Source organism: Plectrocnemia conspersa, unplaced genomic scaffold (assembly GCF_051122295.1).
Source record: "Plectrocnemia conspersa isolate PC_06_02 unplaced genomic scaffold, ASM5112229v1 ptg000005l, whole genome shotgun sequence".
NCBI lineage: Eukaryota > Metazoa > Arthropoda > Insecta > Trichoptera > Polycentropodidae > Plectrocnemia > Plectrocnemia conspersa.
The window spans coordinates 20,626,794-20,638,466 of record NW_028277169.1 but is presented as its reverse complement, the minus strand read 5'-3'; the positions used below and the strand labels follow the sequence as shown (position 1 = coordinate 20,638,466).

General features: G+C 31.9%; 2 protein-coding genes across 4 annotated transcripts in view; both read left to right on the top strand.

Moving 5' to 3' along the window:
• The first annotated feature begins 1,440 nt into the window (after positions 1 to 1,440).
• LOC148235097 (uncharacterized) lies at positions 1,441 to 3,267 on the top strand. The gene is made up of 6 exons (XM_088186435.1): positions 1,441 to 1,835; positions 1,891 to 2,144; positions 2,208 to 2,331; positions 2,393 to 2,643; positions 2,730 to 2,961; positions 3,031 to 3,267. Exons 1-6 carry the CDS (start codon positions 1,514 to 1,516, stop codon positions 3,231 to 3,233), a joined length of 1,386 nt encoding a protein of 461 aa, XP_088042561.1. The 5' UTR covers positions 1,441 to 1,513; the 3' UTR covers positions 3,234 to 3,267.
• A 7,491-nt stretch (positions 3,268 to 10,758) lies between these two features.
• Positions 10,759 to 11,673, top strand: part of LOC148235096 (uncharacterized) — a 165,394-nt gene continuing 164,479 nt past the window's right edge. For 2 of the 3 annotated variants that reach the window (XM_088186424.1, XM_088186426.1), the window contains exon 1: positions 10,759 to 10,877. The gene's annotated coding sequence lies outside the window, so the exon portion shown is untranslated. Of the gene's footprint in view, positions 10,901 to 11,673 lie in introns of all 3 variants that reach the window. The other variant, XM_088186425.1, reaches the window with a different exon arrangement.

Below are 11,673 nucleotides of genomic sequence, written 5' to 3'. Positions count from 1 at the left end.
GGAACAGTATTTTAACAATAATCGATGTAGCGCGCCGGTAGATCAAATATTTATAACAATTGCTTATTTAAATCAACTTTATTTTTTTGCCGTCCGAACTGTTACCATTTAAGCATGACATTTTCAGTTCTAAATGAGCAAAGAAACATAATCTAACATAAACTAAGAGGGCTGTAGAGTCGTTAAAAAAAAACACGACTCTGACTCCGACTCCGATTCCGATATTTACCAACAACACGACTCTACTCCGACTCTGACTCCGACTCCAACTCCACTCCGACTCAAAAAAGTTTAATTTTATCTGGTTGTTTTCTTACCTATGCAAATAGGCAAATTTTTCATGTTATAGGCATAAACATAAAACAAGATCAAACTTTATTAAATATTTATTTGAATTTATTCCTAAAAATAACATTGCTTCTACTAAATTTGTATTCGTAGAAGCTCTCAAATCAGAATTGAGGACTTTAAGAATGAAAAATAAACGCTCTACGAATACTTGGGTTGGCGGCAAAGCTGTAACGGTCAACGCTGAATCTTTTACGATTTCTGGATACTGCTGTATTGCCATTTAATTATAAGCTCGGCTAATTTTTTCCACCATTTTCAATGCATTGTCAAATTAATTTTAAATTTTGAAATAGAGTCTCCTTCGTCTACTATATTAGGACTGAAACGAGGACGTTTTATTTCCTCTTGTTTATTAAGATATTTTTCAAAATCGTCTTCAGATTCAGCGGCTGGTCGGAGTCGCTCATTTTTCACGAATCCGACTCTGACTCCGACTCCAGCCAAAACATTACGACTCCAACTCTGACTCCGACTCCAACTCCACAACTCTGTAAACTAAGGGGACCAGACGTTTTCTTTAAAAATTTTGCTTTCCTTTGTTATAACAATTTATTTTTTAAAATTACATTTTTTCAGCTTCCGTAGCAATTTCTTCTCCCCAAAAAGTTCCGTGATGTTTTTTTAGCTCCCGTGACAATATGTTTTCCTTTTTCCTCCTTGGACAAAAATTTCCGAGATGGATTTTGAACAAAATATTCTGTGATGTTCTTTTTTAGTGTCCTTCTTTGATATTTTCAAATTTTGATCAATCAACATAAATAAAACCGTTCTACAACGCGCTTCCATAAATGATAGGGAGGGTGGAGGGGGAGTCAGCGGAATTGTGACAGTGTAACAAATAGGAATCTGGTAATTTAGAGGGGAGGAGGGGGGTGATTAATGAAAAATCTATGAAATCATTTATGGAAGCCGCCTAACTGCAAATTACGCGCGAAATTCTTTAGGAAATAATTTACGCGACTAAAATTCATAATTACCAGAAGCACTATACACATACTATTTTAATTAATTAATAAAAATTTATATTATAGGTATATATATATTTCACTATTTTAAATATTTATAATTTGTATGGTCGAAATTATAAGTGTTATGGTAAAAAAATGACAACTGTCAAATAGGGTTATGTCATGTTTATTCGAATGAACTAAATATTATCAAAATGTACGCACTTAGTGTTGTAAAATCTATCGGTTTCAATGCATTTAGGGTTATTTCCCATAAATGTTGGAGTTCAGCCAACGTTTTACCAATCAACTCTCTTTTAATTAAGAATGAAGTTATATTACACAGAATATTTAGTTCGTTAGCAACAGATGATATTCCTACAGAGACAAGCAATTGCAACATAGGAACGATTGGTCACATCGATCATGGAAAGACTACTCTTACTTCTGCTATTACCAAAATATTAGAAAAAGACGGTTTGGCAAAGTATTTGGCTTATGATAGCATAGACAGTACTAGAGAAGAAAAAGTCAGAGGTAATTGGGTGATTTACGATTAATAAAACCGTTTTTCATGTTTTTCTTTTAATAGGCATCACAGTAAATGCTACTCACGTCGGTTACCGAACTTTGAAAAGACATTACGCACACACAGATTGTCCAGGTCACGCTGATTATATAAGAAACATGATATCTGGTACATCTCAAATGGACGGGGCGATCGTAGTGGTGTCAGCTGCAGACGGACCGATGCCACAAACTAAAGAACACTTGATACTGGCTAAACAGATTGGAGTCAACAAAGTTGTTATTTTTATTAACAAAGCTGACATTGTTGACGAAGAAGTAAGAACGAGATTGTGTTAATAATTTGTTGATTCGATATTGATTGCTGTAAAATTAATTTAGATCGTGGAATTAACAGAAATTGAAATAAGGGAAATGTTATCTAGTTATGGATTTGATGGTATCAATACTCCGGTGGTTATTGGATCGGCACTGTTAGCTTTAAATGGCGATACTTCTAAATATGGTTAGTAGTTATTATGTATATTGAAAATTATTTTCGTGTTTCTTGTTAATAATTATTTTAGGTGAACCGTGTATAAGAGAACTATTGCGGGTAATTGATGAATATATCGACACTCCAGTGCGAGATTTAGATTCACCGTTCTTGATCCCTATTGATAATTCGTTTACTATAACTGGCAGAGGTTCTGTCATCATAGGCACATTAAAGCAAGGCACTATAAAAAAAAATGATGTTGCACAATTAATGGGATATGATAGAGTTATTAAAACATCTATAAGTGAAATACATATCTTTAAACAAAAAGTAAAACAGGTAAGGGTATAGTAGGGTAGGCTAGTCTATAAATTTGCTTACGATTCTTATTTGATTTTATATTATGTTGATCATTTGTATTTTAGGCAGAGGCTGGTGATAATGTGGGTATATTAGTAAGAGGTATTCGTATCAAAGAAATTGAGCGTGGCATGGTATTAGTGGCAGCAAATAGCATGCAATTGAGTAATATGTACAATGCTGAATTTTATTTGTTACCGACAAGTGAGGGCGGTAGAAAAAAACCCATCAAAGCCAAATGTTATGTACAACAGTTATTCAGTGAGACTTGGGATATTGCTTGTAGAATCGATCTAAGTAAGAAGTTCAGACAATTTGGAGTATAGTATTATAATCATTGATTTTTATGTGCTTTTTTAATTTTAGAAGATAGAGAAATGCTGCTTCCCGGCGAACATGCGAGCGTCGTTATAACACTTTTGCGTGGCATGTTATTATTACCAGGTCAAACGTTCACTTTTCGAGAGAATAATGTTTTAGTCGGCACTGGAAAGATAACGTCGGCATTGCCACCTAAGATATTATCTAAGACCGGATTGAATTATGGAATGGAAAAAAAGGAAAAATAGTGTTAAAAGATAAATAAATTCAGTTATCAATTAATTATTGTTTTATATATTAAAATGTGCGATTTAAATTAGGTTTATTGGTTTATTTAATCTGAGAAGTTAGAATCCGAAGATTTTTTCTGAAGTCTAGTATTGGCTTTTAAGGTTCGGCTACACAGAAAGCGGTCTGTCGCGGCGGGTGACGATCTGTGATATGGGGACGTCACATAGGAGGCGATACCTTTCATGAGCGCTCCAGTCCGAGGCTGACTGCGTCCGAAAGAAATAGTAGTGCATTTTCAAAATAATTTGTGTTTCATATTGCTATTGAGTATGAGCTCAGATGAAGAACAACTCCTTCTGTTGTTAGCTTTGCAATAAAGAACAAAAAAAAGACGATGTTGGGTGCATGAGATCAATAAGAAAAGAAAACAATTGGGTGAATATCACTGATTATGTATTGAACTGGAGTCACATGAAAATAGTTTTTTCAAATATTTTCATTAGAATAATTCAGTTTCGTCACTTATTTTTAGGCGGCCGCTAGCAAAATCTGTAATTTTGTACTAACAGATCGCTTGTTGCCGTGACAGAGTCTGGCAGAATTCGGTAGACCGCGTTCTGTCCGACAGTAAATTTAAATAATGAAGAGGGTTTACAAGCTTCAATTGTTAATTGTATATGATTTTTAGCAATATAAATATGACAATTTAGCATGTTACAATAAAAATTAAGACTAGATGTAATTGTTGAAGTCGTTAATTCAAAACATCAAACAGTAAGCGAAGACGACGACAGTGATGATGAATATTTCATTGTTCGTTTGACTAACCAGGATGCAAGAACATATATTACCAGATTTTATTTTTTATGCGCTATTTTATGCAAGACGGGAACTTGTGCTGATTTTGTACAATTTCAATTCTATAAAAAAAACAGTTGAATCGTAAAATAGGTAGAGAATTTGTCCTCCCTTGAATTTGGCCAGTATAAAGCATGGCATTTAATTAAGTACTATGAATCTTAACGAAATGGAAGTATTAAAAAAGCTGAAGTGACGTCTCTAATTCTAAACCAGAAATTCTTGGGTTATCCCTCAAAGAAAATGTAAAAAAACAGCCTTAAACCTATCCCAGAAATACTTTTTTAAATATTTCATTTGAGTGAAATCATATCGGAATACAATTTCACCGGTAGATACACATTTTACCAATGAAAATATGATTTATCTGACAGGTGCTATTAAAATTATATGATTCCAACTTTTCCATACGTAGTAATATTTACCTTTATATACTTACTTATCATTATTTATTTACATGCGATGTATAAATGTTACAGTGAATGTGTATTTTTCGGTGACGTTATAATTTTACTAGTGAAATCCTGTTTCATCAGTTAAATTATAGTTTCTGCTAGCGAATATACAATTTAACTGATAGGCGCTAGTGAACTTAAATTCTGCTCTAAAAAGTCAATGAAACTCAATTTGACAGTTGCGAAACGTACATTACGTGTTAAAACCCAAACCTAACCTATACGAATTAACCAAACCCAACTTAACCTAATTATAGTTTTAGAACTTTCATTAGGTCAAGTTCAAAATACAAACTAAACCAACTTTACTTTTATTAAAGGAAATAAAAATCGAAAAAAGAAGTATGGACAGACGTCGCATCTTGCATATTGATCCATAGTTTGTCTAGAGTTCTACACTTTGATTTTACACTATGTTTTAAAAATATGAAATTAAATTTTTCTCTATTTTCATAATTATCTTGACTTTATTGCGTATAATATTATTTATATACATGTACCGTAGCATAGAGGAATCAATCTCTGCTATACTGTCGCTGCCACGCCACCTACAGGTCCTCTGAGGATCTTCCACTGCCAACATCCCTGCGCCAGCTGCTCCACCACTGTTCGGAGAAAACATCTCGTCCACCTCGTCTGTCGCAATATGTAATATAATCTAATAAAATTCTCACTAGTTTCCACCTGCGTCTTACTGGCTGCGAAGTCACACCCCTTAGGGTTAGAATCCCGCAAATAAAATTTTCAGAAAAAAAATATGGAAACGTAGCAATATCTCAAAAACTGTGCTACTTTTTCTGATTTTACATAAAAATTGACTGTCGAATGTCATAGGTCAAAATCACTGTAAGTTAGTGTTCTTTTTAAAAAAGAAAATAATTTCCTCCAAAAATTAAAAAAGGAACGAAACAAACAAATATAAAACGCCAAAGCTATAAGCTGGATTAATGGCGTATAAGTACACGCTTGATATCATTTCCACCAGAGGGGCGTCTGATGCAACTCTATTTATAAAACTATAATTGGCTTTCCATCCCAATAATATTCAGGCAATAGATTTTCATTCATACTGGCTACATAGGCCGTAGAGTCACGATGGTCGTCGGTAGTGTATGACATATTCATTATTTTACCAATACTATTTTATTATGAATATTATTTTTGCAATCTTAATAATATATACTACTCTTTCTTTCCAATTTACCACTCTTCTATGTACTTGCTTTAAGTTATGCCAGTTTGGGCGAATCACCGGGTGGCTTCATAAGATTCCCATGTCATCTGGACGAAGTACCGTTACACGAAAGAGCATGCTTTATCTCTTTCTTCGTTGCATGCAACACCACTCCCACTTTTATTTCTAGGGGATCGGCGTCAGTTCTGGATTGTTAAATTAATAAATTTGATTAGCCTACAATACCACTAACTTCATACCATAATTTCACTACTTATGTATCTGATTTTTTTTAATTTTGTGCAGAATTTTAACGATATTTTAAATAAATATAATTATTATAGTCATTATTAAATGTATTCCTACTATTTTTGTTTCCAAAAGCAATAAAATATTTATATTTATTATAAGAAAAGAGCATTATTATATAATAAAAATAAAATGGTAAATATTTCTTTAGAAGCGCAGGGTAACACCCCCCCACGGTGTATGGCTGAGAGGCAAATAGTAGTGGATTTTAATTAGAATGTAACGGTAAACCGTCGAGCTCGATAGGGAATCTTATGACGCCACCGGGTGATTCGCAACTTGTGAATAATTCACGCGCGCGTCCCATTTTTTAACTTATTAATCTACAAATTTTGCTATGCTTTTGATTAAATATTTTTAAAGAAGGTATTTTTATGACTTTTTAATATGTTAAACTTTTTAAATACTTTAATATTTTTTTAATAAATTTCGAAACTTTCATAATTAATAACAAGCTGAGATGTCGCTAGAGCAGTGAAAAAGTTCATGTACTCGTAGTTCATGTGATATCGCTGCAATAATTAAAATACTCGGATACGGAAGAGGACAACTTTCTAAAGGGAACAAAAGCTTTTATGCCAAGCAGCGACGGAACAAGCCAAGCGTGAAAATTAATAGCTCAACCTCTGAAAAGTGTACGGATTTTCATGCAACTTATATTTAACGTTAACCATGATTTGTGACCTTATATTATATGTATCATATGTATATATATACATATATACTATATGCAAGCATATATTATATATGTATTTATATTATATACTATATAGAGATAATTGTTGTATGTTACAATGGAACGTAACTGTAAAGATTGATGTGCTTCATTGTAACTAATTCGGAATTCGAACGATTTTCAAATACGCGTTTGTAGCCTAAATAGTGCAGTCGTTCTCAAAATTATACTTCCCAAACGAGATTAATGGCGTTTTCGCGAATTGAATTGCATTTCCTTAATTAAAACCGCTTGATATATGGATTCGGTACAGCACACGAGCACGTTTTAGCGTTACGCAATGGAATATTCATAAAATATATTGTTGAAAGAATTGCGTCTGAAAAATGATGTAAAATCTTATCGAAATTTGGATTTTTACTACGGTCAAAGATTTTATCTGATTCCGTAAAAAACGAAAGGTTTTTCTGGTCCATTTTACGTAATATATATGCGTGACATCTGATGGATATGTCTGGAGCTATAAATATTTTATCACAGTTCAGTAGACTAAACGATTATATACATATGTAAGTATGTATTTTGGCTGTATAAGTAACTATTTTATCAAAATATAATTATTTGTTATTAAATAAAACCCACTCACTGCTGTTTGTAGCATATGGCAAAAGAGCTTTTAGGTTTATCCAGTTGAAATAATTTATAATATATTTCATGATAAACTAGGTTAAAAATATATTTTATAATTAAATTAGTTTCTCAATGTAGAATATTAATAATGAGGAAACACTAATTGCTTTTTAACTCCCACATACTATTTTCTTTGGGTATCAAATTAAATGATAAGCTAATACAAAAATGTTATTGTTTAGTATATAATCACACATTCAAATCTACAAGTCCTTATTTTTTTGCAAATTATAGTTTTTATGGGAGATTAAAATTGATAATTATATTTAAAATTTCAATCGTTTTCTTCAGATTAGACTAATCTAGATATTGATTAAAGGATATGCAGGTTGATAAAAAAAAATCTTCCTTATTGTTATGTAATGCTGAGCTTAGAGATAAAATACTATTAAAATTCTAATTCTAATTTTAAAAACTATAAAAGCGTATTGACCAAAGTGTTCAAGTGCAAAAGGCACCTGTCAGCATAACAATGTTGTAAATATTAATTGAGCTTTGCTTATTGCGCTTTTAACGCGTATTACAAAAAGTTTTTTTCTCACGGTGCTAATTTTAATTAGTGCTTTAAATATAACCGATAGTCGTTACACATCATTTTAATAGTATAAGAAAATAGTTTCATTACTGATGGTTTTCTTTTTTTGCCTTTTGCTCTTAAATGAAATTGTGCCGGGACCACCTGTGATTGTTGCGACAAAATTTGTCGCAACGATTCATTAAAGTATTTTTCTCGTTGGAGTTATACAAACAATCGCATTCCAAGCAGATATCTATTAAATGATTAAAAGTACTCGAAAAAAATGTCTTACGTCAAATACAAAGTACCTGAACAAAATCAAATGGTTGGAGTGCATATCTCCGCAGACAGGTTTCTGGAGTCTTGGACACATATTCCATAGAAATTACATCATAGCTAATTCTACTGATTTTTTTATCGCTCTGATTTCGTTCAGAATAATGGACAATGAACTCACTTTCACCAGGAACTTCCATCAGTAATACACTTTAATCAGAATTTAACAAAGAACATGCACTTCGTTTCCGACTTGGTATAAGTAAGAGTTCAACCAAACTCGGAAAAAGCGGATCTACGCCGAGTATCGACTAAGGCGACCCTTAGAATTCCAAGAAAGCAGACGCTTTCCACTTCCACGCCAAACCAGGTCCAGCTAAGCAAGCATATGAATTTTCTCATTAATGCGTTATTTTTAATTTTTATTTGTATTATTATTTACAATAAAAATATGTCACTTAGCAGTTGGTGGCAATTTTTATAAATAAAAATTCGAATGTGTTGCAGGGACTCTTAACTCGCTGCCTCTTACAGAATAGGCTATCACGAGCGAGAGTGAACCCGGGACCTGGGAAAACAATGATTCCGGGTCACATGGCAAAAATGCCATTTTATATATTTTTTAACATCGTAATATAATTTCTTAAATAAATAATAAGTAAGAGTTTACCCTTTCTATGCTACAAATAAATATAAAAGTTGGCCATCGTTGCGACATGTTTTTTGAAATCATATTTTATGCGAAATAATTTATTTATGCATTAAAAATTATTAAAAATATCTACCCATAATATTTACTTGATATTAGTCGTACTACTACTACTACGACAGACAACTTTTTTAGGACTATAAAATTTAAAAATATAACTAACACTTTTCGCACAGATATTTTCAAATGCAATTTGTACGACTGTTTGAATACAAACATAATTTAGCTAAACACTGTTCAAGAAGTTTAATGATCTGCACCCAGGTGATTACTACTGTGACACTTGTCCCTGGAGAAGGTGGGAGTGACAGATGCTCGGTTTCAAATACGCACAGGTTACATTTGCCGTTTGCTACGGTACTCAATTTTAAAACTTTAACAACTTTTTAAAAATATATGTAGTAAATAACTCGAGTTGAGTAGATTCAAATATTGTTGCAAATAAATGTTGTTAATTATTTTTTTTAGAAAAATTAACACGCATCGTTTACGGACAAAATACTCTCACAACAAATGATCATACCCAACGAATTACCGTGAAATTGTAGAAGCAAAGGGTTTATTTTTCCAGACGATTACAATGCCTCCATCCACGCAAAACTCCATGCATATGTCATGAGTTAAAAATACAAAAACATACCCAAAAGCCCAGCAGGACACGAGAACAGTCACGTACCGACATTACGTTCGAAACATTTTCGTGCTCGGACAAACTCCCAAACAATCTTCACTGACTCGTTAACCTTCGTTATGAGCGATGAAAAGTTGGTTAATTTTTCACTCTCGCACGCTGGCGACTCATTACTCATGCGTTATGCGTGTACTTAGTTTTTTTTTGTTTTAATTTCAACACGACCCTTCAACCCAGAGGGAAAGCCCTGGTGTGTGCTCGAAACTTTTTATTTCTGGACATGCGATACTCCCTCGTAAATAATTCTCGAAACAAACACGGCTTCCGAAGATCATATTTATTGAAGATGTAGGACGTATATATTTTATTTTTTCTTCAGGAAAATGCTTAATATTTTATCTATCGGTTCGATGAATGTTTACTGAAATGTGATATTGTGCGTAAACATGTTAAATAAATAAAATCGCTCGTCTTGGAAAAAGCAAGTTAAATCGCTGAAAGCATCTATAGATTTTGTTGTATCTACAATACTTAAAAATAAATATTTGAAATAAATGTTATCGTAATAATCAAAACCAGCGATTCTTAGAAATCTAATAATATTTTTTCATCTTAGATGCATAATGCATTAAATCAGCGTTTCTCAGGATTTTAGGCACCCTGCTACAAAATCAAATTACAAAATTCTCGCGGCATACCGATGAATATTTACGAATTCGTAGACGATTTATAAATTCAGATATTTTACGTCGTTTCCAATAAATTAAAAAAACAAGCTTTTGCGATTATTTAACAATCGATTTTTACTTTTATTGCTTAATCTGAGAATTGAAGAAATAATCTAATACATACACAATAGGTCGTAGGTAATTTTTTAGGTGTAAATAGTATTTTTAAAATGTAATAATAAAATATACATCGATATCAAGATACTGATCCGAATCGAAAGTTCTAAAAATCTGTATGTGTATATGACGTTAGTATCAAAAAATTTGAAGTGAATTGCAGTCTATTTTTAGGCAATCCCAAAATATTTAAAAATATTTTATGGTCTTCGTATGTTTACTTTTAGAATATCTATGGTAACATAAATAAACAAGTATATAAATATAACGTATTCATTTACATAAAAATGTGATTCCCAGTGCGCGTCGGACCCCCAGTGGACATTTGGGGGTCTGTTTGTGTATTTTTTCGCTTTCGAAACTACCCCTTTGTGGGAGGTTCGCGCCAGAGTCGCGAGCTCCAGTCGGACGCGAGCTTTTGTACATGGAGCACGTGCTTCACGCTTTTATATACTAAACGCGAACCGTTTGTGACGTATACGATATAAAAAAAATACAACTAGCTTATATTTTGAGAATCGGTCAGTCGAAAATAGGAATAAGGGTTAAATTAATAAACAATTCTTGTATGCATATTCTTAAACATTCATTGTTTATACTACGAGTTGTTAAAACAAAAGCCCATATTTTGAAATTATTTTAAATCGTATAAATATTAGTTAGTTCTTCACATTTTAATTTTTAAAGTATTAAGCAATAGTAATACTGCGCATCAGGTTCATAAATCATTTAAATAATAAAACACACTATTGTAAAATATTATTTATGATTTGTATAATATATAGAACAAAATATATGACGTTGCTAATGATGTCAAGTATTTATACTTATGTAGCAGACTATTTTGTATTTTTCAAGGGCATATAAAATAATTTAATTATTAATACATATATAAATAAACTTTAATCATACATCTGTCATAATAGATTTAGCTAAACTTTCTGTTCAAACAAGTGATTCGAGCTTAAAGCTTGTTTTCAAACTTAGATATCCAGATTGAATGTATATGAACATATTTTATTAATTTTCATTTCGAATAACACAATTTTATTGTCTAAAATCAATATAATAAATGGCAAAATATATTTAATTATTAAGTCAATTAAGTTTTTATTTTGTTTATGTCTTCTTTTGTATTAATGAAACTAGCATTATTTGATTTGTCTTATTAATTTTAGCAAAATTTATTGATCAATTTCACAATTAATATCTTTCTTTACATATTTACATAAATAAACATGAATGATTATTGACGTCATATATGCTTAAACGTATCACATCTTTTTGAATAGTTTGAATTCTTAATCATTACAATGT

What these genes read in the sequence shown, in the direction of transcription:
- LOC148235097 (XM_088186435.1), top strand. Translation starts at nt 1,514, where the DNA reads ATGTACGCACTTAGTGTTGTAAAATCTATCGGTTTCAATGCATTTAGG. An exon ending in CTGACATTGTTGACGAAGAA is followed by an intron (nt 2,145 to 2,207) that starts GTAAGAACGAGA and finishes AAATTAATTTAG; the next exon opens with ATCGTGGAATTAACAGAAAT. An exon ending in TGCTTGTAGAATCGATCTAA is followed by an intron (nt 2,962 to 3,030) that starts GTAAGAAGTTCA and finishes TTTTAATTTTAG; the next exon opens with AAGATAGAGAAATGCTGCTT.